The 10,627-nt window shown below is 51.4% G+C and overlaps 1 protein-coding gene and 1 long non-coding RNA gene across 7 annotated transcripts; one reads left to right on the top strand and one right to left on the bottom strand.

Annotated features, from left to right (window-relative positions):
- Positions 1–366: 366 nt before the first annotated feature.
- TCTN2 (tectonic family member 2) lies at positions 367–10,498 on the bottom strand. 6 transcript variants are annotated; one of them, XM_081122631.1, is made up of 17 exons: positions 10,045–10,498; positions 9,548–9,624; positions 8,545–8,740; positions 7,658–7,758; positions 7,028–7,224; positions 6,347–6,476; positions 5,894–6,035; positions 5,362–5,427; positions 4,835–4,969; positions 4,516–4,593; positions 3,508–3,588; positions 2,842–2,953; positions 2,071–2,177; positions 1,445–1,601; positions 981–1,106; positions 750–838; positions 367–561 (listed from the first exon to the last, which is right to left on the bottom strand). In XM_081122631.1, exons 1-17 carry the CDS (start codon positions 10,385–10,387, stop codon positions 458–460), a joined length of 2,241 nt encoding a protein of 746 aa, XP_080978757.1. In that variant the 5' UTR covers positions 10,388–10,498; the 3' UTR covers positions 367–457. The 6 variants fall into 6 exon arrangements, with proteins under 6 accessions (XP_080978757.1, XP_080978758.1, XP_080978760.1 ...); XM_081122632.1 differs by having other exon boundaries at positions 2,071–2,173; positions 2,838–2,953; positions 10,045–10,474; XM_081122634.1 differs by lacking the exon at positions 3,508–3,588 and having other exon boundaries at positions 2,071–2,173; positions 2,838–2,953; positions 10,045–10,474.
- Positions 491–1,504, top strand: LOC308549676. The gene is made up of 2 exons (XR_013997777.1): positions 491–580; positions 1,348–1,504. It is a non-coding gene; the product is annotated as an uncharacterized lncRNA (long non-coding RNA).
- Positions 10,499–10,627: the final 129 nt, after the last annotated feature.

The raw sequence follows: 10,627 nt of genomic DNA, 5'->3' as shown, positions 1-10,627 counted from the left end.
CCGGACCGCTGAGCGGGCCCAGCCCGCGAGCCCCGGGACTCCGGCTCCCGGTACCAAGCAGACCCCCCGCGGACAGGGACCCCCAGGACCGGCCCCAAGGCCCACGAACCCCGAGAGCAGAGGCGGAGGGCGCACGGGCCCCGGGGCGTCCCTGCAGGCAGCGCCCGGCCGCTCGGAGCCGGGACAGGCCTGTCCCTCGGGGACTTTCCATTAACTCTCCCGAGCGTCGCGCCAACTGCCAGGACTCCCGGCCCACCGCGGCCGGCCCGCCGGGGGCGCCCTCTCCTTTGGCACAACCCAGTTTGCAGCCCATCTGGGCAGCTGCGTGTGCGAATGAGATACACAGAGCCCCTGAGAAACACTTCCTACAAAACAAGACCCTGTTTATTAACGGCCCGGAGGGCGACGCGTCTCCCAGTCGAAGTCCAGGGTGCGCGAGGGCCCGCGCTGGCCGAACTCAGGCTCCGCACCTCCTGGCCCAGGGGTCCCCCAGGAGCACGGCCGCCGCCGAGACGAGCACCAGCAGCAGGCCCTTGGCCACGCACCGCGAGAAAGGCTCCCCTGCAAGACGACGGATCAGGTGAGCGACACTTACTTCTTAACGTGTTTCTAATTATTTAGCTAGAAATAAGCCAAACCATTAATAATGACCACTTTGATGTGGCAGCATAATCGGTAAATTTTTTTCTTTTTAAATTTTTTTACACATAACGTCACAATCTGTGTTCCGGAAATCTGCTTTTCCCTACCTTGGTAGTACCGGGTCCACGGGTACAGTAGCTGCGGCCAACACACGTCGTTTCTGCTGCAGTCATACTCTGTATAATTGACCTGGAATCTGTAAAACATTTTAGGAGATTACAACGGCTACAACAAAGCATACTTTAGGCAAGAACCATCGAAAGTTGGTTAAAGAAATAAACTTATTTTCAAAGATACACATTTTCCTGCTTCCTAAAAAAGCCCACTAGGTCAGTTACCTTGTCAGTGGCCGGGGTAACTGTGCAGGTATCTTAATGAACTGGACTGATGCGCTGAGAGGGAGAAGGTCGGCCTCATGCCCACAGGTGAGCCTGCACTGGAACCGCCAGTTCACCGAGGAGACCCTGGGAAGGAGAGATGCGCAGGCGACACATCCGGTTCAATTCCAGTCTGCTGAGAACATCAGGGGACTGACACAGCACCAGTATAAACCCGGAGTCTCTTAAGGAAGTTCCAAATGGCCCCCTGTGCATATGTAAACGCTGAAATGTACACGAGGGGAATCCCTTACATAGAGCTTCGTAAATACCTGTAAGGACACGTTTTCAGGACAACACAGCTGAGAGATTCTCCATTTACCCACAGACTGCTGATGGCTGCCATTTGCAAATAAATCGTCCCTGGAGCACCCTCCACTCTACTGACTTGCTCTAAACTACACTTGTGCGAGATGAGATCGGACCTTGCCTCTGCGCCCAGGATCTGCTGCTGAGTGATCCCCTCCACCGCGCCCACGTCCGAGGTGAGGATGCGGATGCCCAGCTGAGCAGGGACGTTCAGGCAGGTGCCATTCGCGCTGCCAGCGGACGTGTCTGCGCCCGGATCGGAGGCGTCTGCGCCTGTACAAACGTGAGGTGGCGTATGTTTGGACAGAATAGTAAGTTTTTCTACAATGCCAGGATACCATAAAGTGGGAACTATCATTAGACAGGAGTCATGTTAATGAGGCTTTAATCTCTAATAGGATCTGGTTATATCACTATATGACCATCACTATATGACCCCTTGTGTTCAAAATGGAGATTTTTAGAGAGTCAGGTTTAACAAAACCAAAAAAAAAGACAGCTTGTAAAACAACTGGGCAATCTGAGTTTCATGTGGATTTCCTATTTTAGAAACAAAAAGGGCATCATGAATAAGTGGCAAAAGATGTGACAAGTCTTCTGCATGGAGTGTTAACCTCCAAACGAACGTCAGTTGAGCCACAGCAAAGGAGACAGCTGTTGGGAGGCCTCTGCTGCTGCAGCCGGCTGACTGTGGGGTCCCAGCAGCTGAGCCCCACACTTCACACTTGCAGCTGTGACTTACGTATTATTTCCAGCCAGCCATCACTCAGATCACTGTAATTGGAGTTGCCTTTCATGGCAACATGAGTTGCTTGCATTAACAAATCGAGTGTTTCCATAGCCTTCTTCCTGTAAGAGAGCAAAATCTCTCTCCATGTGGGGCCGACCTGCAGGTCTCACCTCGAAGTTCTGATTTTCAGGGGGCCTCCAGGCTGGCCAGGGAGGGGATGGGTTTCCCTCTGCAGATGAAAATGCTCTGGAACCAAACAGAGGTGATGGCTGCACACCGTCATGGATGTACTAGACGCCACCGACCTGCTCACTTTTAAATGATTAATTATGTTATGCAAACTTCCCCTCAGTTAAGAAACAAGGAAGTGTACGCATATCTGTACACTTTCCAAACGACACCTGATTAAGTGGAAAGTTCTTTATACATCATAGAACAAGATCTAAGGATTCTTTAATGTTAATCCCAACGACACCTGGCTAGACCCTTTTATAGTTCTAGGAGTATTGGGCTCCGGCGATCTGAACAAACTTCAGCAGAGAAGTTTGCGCAAGTGTGGACCAAACAGCTCTAGTCCCCATGGAAGCCCCTCCCTTACATTAACGTTGGCGGCGACTCTGAACTGCACCGCGGGTTTCCATGTACTTGTTATTTGCCATTGCTTTACATAAACGTTATTCAACCCCTACTTTTCCACACTCGTGCTGTTCTTAGCATTCACGTGTGAATTAACTGTAAGCTGACCACTCAAAACGCAGGTAAGTTCATTCATGGACCACTCGCCTGAGCCGAGTGCAGTTCTCATCAACACCGACTTCTAAGAGGCAGCCAGAGAGCGCGTTTTCTCCAAATGAAATGGGTTTGAAAGTGGCCGATGCACACAATCCCCTCCCAGCTGTAAGATAAAAGAGAGCCCATCCTCTTACTGTTTGTGCTAAATAAATGTAAAGACTTACTTCAAAGTTTTTCTTGGAAAACCATAAGCAGAAATAAAGTTTCCTGGAGAGCTGAGGTCACAGTTACTCTGACCCTTTCAGGGCTGAACCAAGGCCTCTCAGCCCAGCATACCTGGGGTGGTGGATCATTCCGAGTGAAACTCAATGCCCTCTGGCAGCCGTGGGTAATTACCAGGGGTGCAAAGATCCTCCATAGTTTGGAACAAAGCTATTCTGTCTCCAATCCCCACCGTGTTGGGCTACAGACAACAGCAACATGGGGCTCTCAAGATGATCCCACATTTAAATCTCTCTTACTAGTAACCAGTACCTCGGGTGCAAACAATGGTAACTTTTTTACAAAAACAACAAAAAAGCACGAAAAACAGCCACCCCTGCAGCTAAATAAACCAACTGAACTTTAAAAAAGTTGATTATGTGTTAAATTCAAACTATGGTGATATGTCCAAATCTAGCTTACCAAAGAGCTCATCCTGTTACCAGACCTGATTACCTGGCTGCCAAAGGTGTAAGGCCGCAACGTGACCCATCCTGCTGGTGTCTAAAGCTCGAACGGGCCTGCCGAGCTGGTAACCTAGACAACACAACAAACGAGAGGGAGCACCTTTCCTTCAGTCAGCCCGACAAAGCAGGCGTCCGTCCGCAGTGGGCTGTCCGCTGGGCAGGCCCGTGAGGAAGACTTGCTGAGTGACGGGTGTCGAGTTTGTCAGAGGAGCTCGCGAGGGAGACTCAGACCAAAGGAGCCTCTCAATGGAGCCATTCTCCAGTCATTTGGTTCACCCCCAAGGTCGGGTTTAGGGCCTCTCCCCATCCACAGCTATCAATCCAACCCATTGTTTCCAGCCTTTTATTATGAAAATGTTCCATGTGCAGAAAAACTGAAAGTAATGCCATGAAGACCAATACAGCTGCCCTCTAAACTCAACAACTGCTGGTATTCAGCCATATTTGTCTCGTCTGTATTATATAAGCACATGCCTCTCCCTCCCTCCCATATGTGTAAATAAGCTGCAGGCATCCAGACATCCTGACGTCCTGACACCTCTCCTCTGAAGGCGCCATCACACATCCCCGGGAGGCAAGGCCATTCCCCACATAACCGGGACACCAGTGCCCATCAAGTGGTGAGCTATTTGCACGTAAATACAAAACGCACCACAGATGGTGAGCGATGGTGAGCACTAACCCGTCCTCTGCAGCTCGTTCTTTCTTAAAAAGCTCATTTCCACCACATTTTACCTCTTTTTCAAAAAACCAGGAGCAAAAGAGAAAGAATGTCTTGCTTTTATAGCAACTTGCTACTACCTATGACACTTCATGCAAAAAAACCAAAAAAACCCCCCAAAGCTCAAGTTGCTATAGAAAAAAAACACAGTGTCACAAAAGAGAGAGAGAAAGGTCAGAGTCACAAACTAAAACTGAATAGTAACTTATAATCATCACTTTCGGGTGAGCGTTGAACTGAAATGTCTGTAGGATTGGTGATGACACACTATCTTACCTGGGTTTCCAGATGTTTCCTTCTCATTACCACTGTTATAGCTTAAAAATTTTACTGTAAATCTCTGTGTCATGACTCCTAGAAATAAAGTAAAAATGCGATGTGCACCGTTTCACTAGGAAAAGAAACGATCCCCCATGGTGTTACTTTCTCTACCCTACAATTGCACTTTGACGTGCCAAAAAATTCAGTCTTTTTTATTAAGTCACAAGTACAAACAAGGAACAAGTCTGACTTAACTTTACATGTTATAATTATGAGAATCTTGATGAAAAAACTTTTTTAATGAAAGCAGTCTCACTACCCTCAAGCACGTTACCTTTCTGGTGGGCGTTAATCTCTGCCCTGACAATTCTGACGTGGATTTCGCTGATTGTATTATTATTCCACCTGAAAATGTAATGTTCTTCCACATTCACGTTTCGGGGGGCCGATACAGTACTTAAAAGTGTGTCTGCAAATACAAAAAAACCTTTCAAAAGTTAAAGACCCTCTTCAGGCTCAGGTCTGTTGTTGGTCCCACCAGGTCAACATCAGCCGCCTGCTCCGCCGTCCTAAAAAAACTCTTCAGCTCTCAGGAAAACACTTAAGGAAGGTTTGCAGACCCTGAGGACCCGGAGGGGCCCAGAGGCCCCATAATCCTCATTCTGTGGAGGAGGGAGCTGCTTCAGGTCACCTAGATGACTCTCAAGCATGGACGAACATCACCCAGGGACAGCTTCCCGACTGTTGTGAAACCCCTCAAACCCGTCAGGAAAATGTATTTAACCAGGACCACACGTAACTTGTAAGAAATGACGCACATGTTTTTTGTAGACACGATAAAAACATGCAACATTAACACACCGGTGCTGGTGATGAATTTGTCCAGGTCAGATGCTTCCTCATAGGTCACTTTCGGTGTGACGACGCCTGAAAGGACACAGGAATTAACCTTCAGCAGCACCGCATGGCCTGGCAGGGTCGTATTCACCTACGAGAATGACAGATCATCAAGCAAACACAGTCACCGCCTGCCTGCCTGTGTGCCAGCTATGACACTCTCTCCCACCTCCAAACACCACCACATGGGAATCCCGCCATCGTGGGCACCTAATTATAACTGAGGAGGACAGCCCGAATGTCAGCGATGACCATCCAGAAAGTCACCGTCACAGAAGGACGAGTGTGCTGCCGGCGGTGTGGCTCAGTGGCTGAGCGCCCTCCCATGCATCAAGGGGTCACCGGCCGGATTCCCAGTCACGGCACATGCGCTTCCTCGGTCGGCAGTTCAAACACTATTTCCAGTTGCTCCCGAAGAAGTGACTTTTGTTGTCACGAGATCACAGTTTATCTAAACACTCAGGCCCGTGCTCTTTTTCCGGACCCGGTGACGTACCTCCCACAGCGCCGCTCTTTATCTTGGTGCTGACGATGCCGCCCTGCTCTCGGTGGGCCTCCAGGTCGGTGACGCACCAGACGTCGAAATTCTGAAGGAACCCCACTGGGGCATCCTGCACACACTGCCCAGCCAGGGTCACCTGAGGCGAGGGGAAATCCCAACAGACTCAGACCATAAAATACAGGTCAGCGTCTCGGGGAAGGGCTCCTTCGGCAGCCGGTCCTGCTGGTGGGTGAGGTGCGGCAGCGGCCAATTCACCGACTCACTGACCGATTTCAGTTCATTTGCTAAAACAGCTTGTTAATTTGCTCATCGAGTCTGGGGCCGCTGGTGGAGGAGTCACGGTAAGTGCTGTTCCATGAAAACCAAGTCAATTCCCTGCCCTCCCCCGTCTCCTTTGCAGGCTCTAGCATATAAGAAAAGGCTCTAGCATATTAAAATTGAACTTACCTGAGGGACAGTAAAATATGACTTATCAACAGTCATAACTGGATCTCCTTGTTTGTAACCGAAGTCTGAGACGTCCTTCGGATCAGTGTACAAATGCAGGTCAAAGGAAGCATGCTCTCCCGAGGAGGAGCTGTGAGTCAGCAAGAAAGACGACAGCTAAAGCCTCTAGCTCTCATCTGCAGAAACAATCGCTCACTGACATTTCAGCCTTTAATTACCAAAATAATATTTGCACTAAATGCCGCTGACTGTACACGTTAAAGTGGTTAACGGTTCATCAGTGTACGTTGCATGAATTTCACTTCGATGATGATAATAATGATGTTGCAAAATTTCAACATACACAAAGGGGAAAGACAGCAGACTAAAGTCCCCCATGAGCCCACTGCCTTACCCCCAACACAGATCGTCACTGTGAAGTGTGCCCCATCAATCAATTTATTTTCATTGAGGCCCGATTTTATTTTTTTGGTGCTATGACTCAGATGAGGCCCAATTCTTTCTAACACAGAATCTACTTACTAACTGAAATCTAGAATGGAATGGAGAATTGGGTCATTTAAGCATGGCACCTCTGGAGGGGTCCCAAGAAAAACATGACCCACAGTCCAGGGCTGACTTGGCACTGGCGCCCCAGCCCTAGAGCCAGCGCCATCCCCCAGGCAGCTGCGGGACACTCACACAGCCCCGTGGTAGAAGTAGCCGAGGAAAGGCGAGTTGGAGAGGGGGGACTGCACACACAGGAACGGAAACCAGCCCGGGACCGAGTGTGCCCTCTGAACGGAGCACAGCTGGTCAAAAGGCGGATTAACGTCCCCTCCAAAAACACCCGTGAAACAGGACTCTCTGAAGAGCTCTGTTAGATTCGATGAGCATTCCTGGAAAGAACACAGAAAGGAGCAGTGAGAGGACAGAAGGTTCTGCTGTGACCGCCGCCAGATCCGCTGGCAGGCGGGACAGACACGAGTTCTGAGAGGCCAGCAGGTATGACAAGCCCTGGCAGGATGGCTCAGTTGGTTGGAGTGCCATTCCGTGCACCAAAAGGCTGCAGCTTCGACTCCCGGTCAGGGCACACCCAGGTTGTGGGTTCAATCCCCAGTTGGGACATGTACGGGAGGCAGCCGATCAATGTTTCTCTCTCTCACATCTCTCTCCCCCCTTCTCCTTCCACGCTCTCTGAAAAGCAATGGAAAAACAACCCTCCAGTGGGGATTAAAAAAAGAAAGGAAAAGCTACTGATGGGGAACTGCTGGCATCCATCACCTGCTATCAGGTACCGTAACTCTTGTGCCCAGCAATCAGAGTGCGTACCTGGTCACAGCAGCAGCGGACATCACAGGCCCCAGCTGTTAAGTTACAAGGACACGGACCAAGAGGCTGATACACCTGGTTAGGGATAACAGTCACGTTCTCTGAAAAGCACAAGCAACAGAGAAGTGCAGCTGTGAGACCCCTTGACACAGCTTTGCCGCGTGTTGGACATGGAAAAGAAAGCCGAATCGTTGTTTTACAGATCCCCATTCCCAAATATTCCACAGTGAGGGATCCCTGAGGTGAGCGATACATAAAACACACCCAAGGCCTGTCTGGACCACTCCAACGAAAAACCCAAGTATCATAAAATATGCAAAGTGGGCCCCCCAAGATCGGCACATCCTTCATTTTAGGACATTGCCAGTATGGGCAAGGCAGAACACGAAACCATTTTCTCACATGCAAAGATGTATGTGCAGTGAGGTTTGCTGCCCACACTTGTTACAGTATCAAAAGCTCGAAACGACTTGCAGCCCATGACAAAGAGATTAGCTGAATGGACAGTGGTATAGCCACACAATGGAATACTACGCAGCTATTAAAAAGAAGGCAGCGAAACTAGGTGTATTCATATGGAACGATCTCTATATTTAAGTTAATTATTAAGTTATTAAGTTATGTTATTTTTTAAAAGGTATAGAATAGTGCCCGAGCCGGTGTGGCTCGGTTGGTTGGAGCATCATCCTGGATACCTGTCAGGGCATATACCCAGGTTGTGGGTTCAATCCCCGGTTGGGGCACATAGAGGAGGCGACCAATTGATGTTTCTCTCTCACATCGATATTTTTCTCTCTCTCTCTTCCTTCCTCTCTCTCTAAAAATAAATAAAAATAAAACATATCCTTAGGTGATTAACAAAACAAACAAAAAAAGACTTCACTTGCCTGATGCATTATGGGCCAGAGAAGAGTTGGCATACATTTCCACTTGGATGAGCAGATGTGCTAAACAGGATGAGTTGTGAGATGCCGAAACCAGAAGGGTTTGGATGAGACATGGGGACTCTGAGAAGGAACCACTCTTATTAGGGGAACATGACTGCAGAACCGTCTTCAGCCTCACTGTCACTTCCAGCGCATTCTGAAAGGAAAATATTGCCGCACTTTTTAGCATCTACAATTCTAAGAGCATGTAGCAGAAAACAAAGTCACACATCAGCCTCAGCTCATTTTACAAAAGAAGAACTGTACACAGAGATGACATGATTCTGTTTCATTCCACCCACCAACCTTTGGCCATATGCAAGCCCTGACTCCTAATCCCCAGTTTAACATAAAAGCAAGCAGCGTTTGCATGCTCAGAGAAAGCTAAACACGGATCTGAAAATGAACTCAGCCTGTCTGGCCGCTTTTTAGTTTATCATCCTACCAGCGCAAGATCAAAACAAAACAAAAAAGCTACTAAAAACAGTCCCCGGCTCCTGGGGTGCGAACAAAATCTGTCTTTCTCATCCTCTGTAAACCCTGGAGTTGATGCCTGGCAAGTACTAGGCAATCAAGAAAACGTTTATTAAATGGAAGGTATTTAATCACTCCGGACCTGAGTGTCCTTACACACAAGCTCAGTGTTGGAGGAGGTCAGCCGTTTAGGAAGCTTTTCTTTGAGTCACAGAATCATTTGTAAAATCTGATGAGAGCTGGCAACCCTCTCCTAAGGAAAATGCACATAGGCACGTGATTTTCACACACAATTTCAGAGGGTCCTTGCAACTCCTCCAAGGACCCCTAACCCTGGTGTAAGGACCTCTGGACTGGATGGGTGTCCACCAGACCTGACAGCCTACGTTGGATGGCATTTCCAGCACAGAGATGGCTGCACCTTGTCCAATTAAGTAGGAAACGCGGGTCCCCACAGGTGCTACCGGGAAGGTTCCACCTCTGGCCTTACCACGCTGGGGGTCACAGTCAAACTCCAGTCTCCTGTGTCCTTGCTGGGCGCGCCACAAGCAGGAACCGGCAAGGATCCTAAAGGAAACGAGAATGCAGGGTGGCGACACCCAGCGGCTAAGGGGGTGCACCCCCTGGGAGGGGATCCCCTTCCAAGCGAGGGGTGGGCCCTTTAGGAGCTGTGTGACCTTGGGCGAGTGAGACCCCTCTGGACCTCAGTGTCCCCATCTGTCTAATGGGAGTAAAAGGCATTACTGTTCCCATTAGGACACTGAGGCCAATGCCAGCCATTACGACCGCAAGCTTTCTCTGATCGACCCTGCCGTCGGTCTGTCGGTCGGTCGGTCGTCTCGGGCCCACAGCAGCCCCTTCCCGCCTCCCCACCCCGGCTCCGCAGTGGACAGCGGCAGGGGACCCCGGGGCGCCGCCCGGGATGCAGTTTCCTCGGCCGGCCGGGCCTGCCCCGCCCCCGCGCCCCACTGGAAGGGCCGGACTCACCCGCCCGACCCTCCAGCGGGGACAGGGACACGGCCACGTCCTCGGCGCCTCCGACCAGGGACGCGCTGACCTCGGGGCCGGACGCGCGGATGAAGGCCGGGACGAAGACTGGGCGGGGAGCCGCTCGGGGCGGGCTCGGCGGCTGCGGGGGCTCCGCCGGCGTTGGCGGGGCCTCGGGAGCCCCGCGCGGAGTCCGCGTCTGGCCGCTCGAGCGCCTCGGCCCTCGGCCCGCCCCGCAGGCCCCCGCCCCGCCGCACGCAGCCCGGTGCCCCCGCAGCGGCCTCGGGGCGCCCAGCAGGAGGAGGAGCCCCCAGAGCAGAGGGGCGGGCGGCCGCCAGCGCATGGCCGGGCCTCGCCGGACCGCGCGACACAGCCGCCGCTCCCACCTCACACGCCCGGAGGCGACCAGCCGCCGCCGCGCCGAGGTCCCGGTCGCGCCTGCGCCGCCATCTTGTCAAGCGAACGCCGGGAGCTATGGCAACCAGCAATGGGCCGCCGGGCTGCGGAGCGGCGGGCTGTGATTGGACCAGCGGCAGAGAGCCCGCCCCGGCCCCGCCCGCAGCACCCCGGCCCCGCCCCCCAG

Source organism: Miniopterus schreibersii (assembly GCF_964146895.1).
Source record: "Miniopterus schreibersii genome assembly, chromosome: 20".
In the NCBI taxonomy this organism is placed as follows: domain Eukaryota; kingdom Metazoa; phylum Chordata; class Mammalia; order Chiroptera; family Miniopteridae; genus Miniopterus; species Miniopterus schreibersii.
This window is presented reverse-complemented; position numbering and strand designations above follow the sequence as displayed.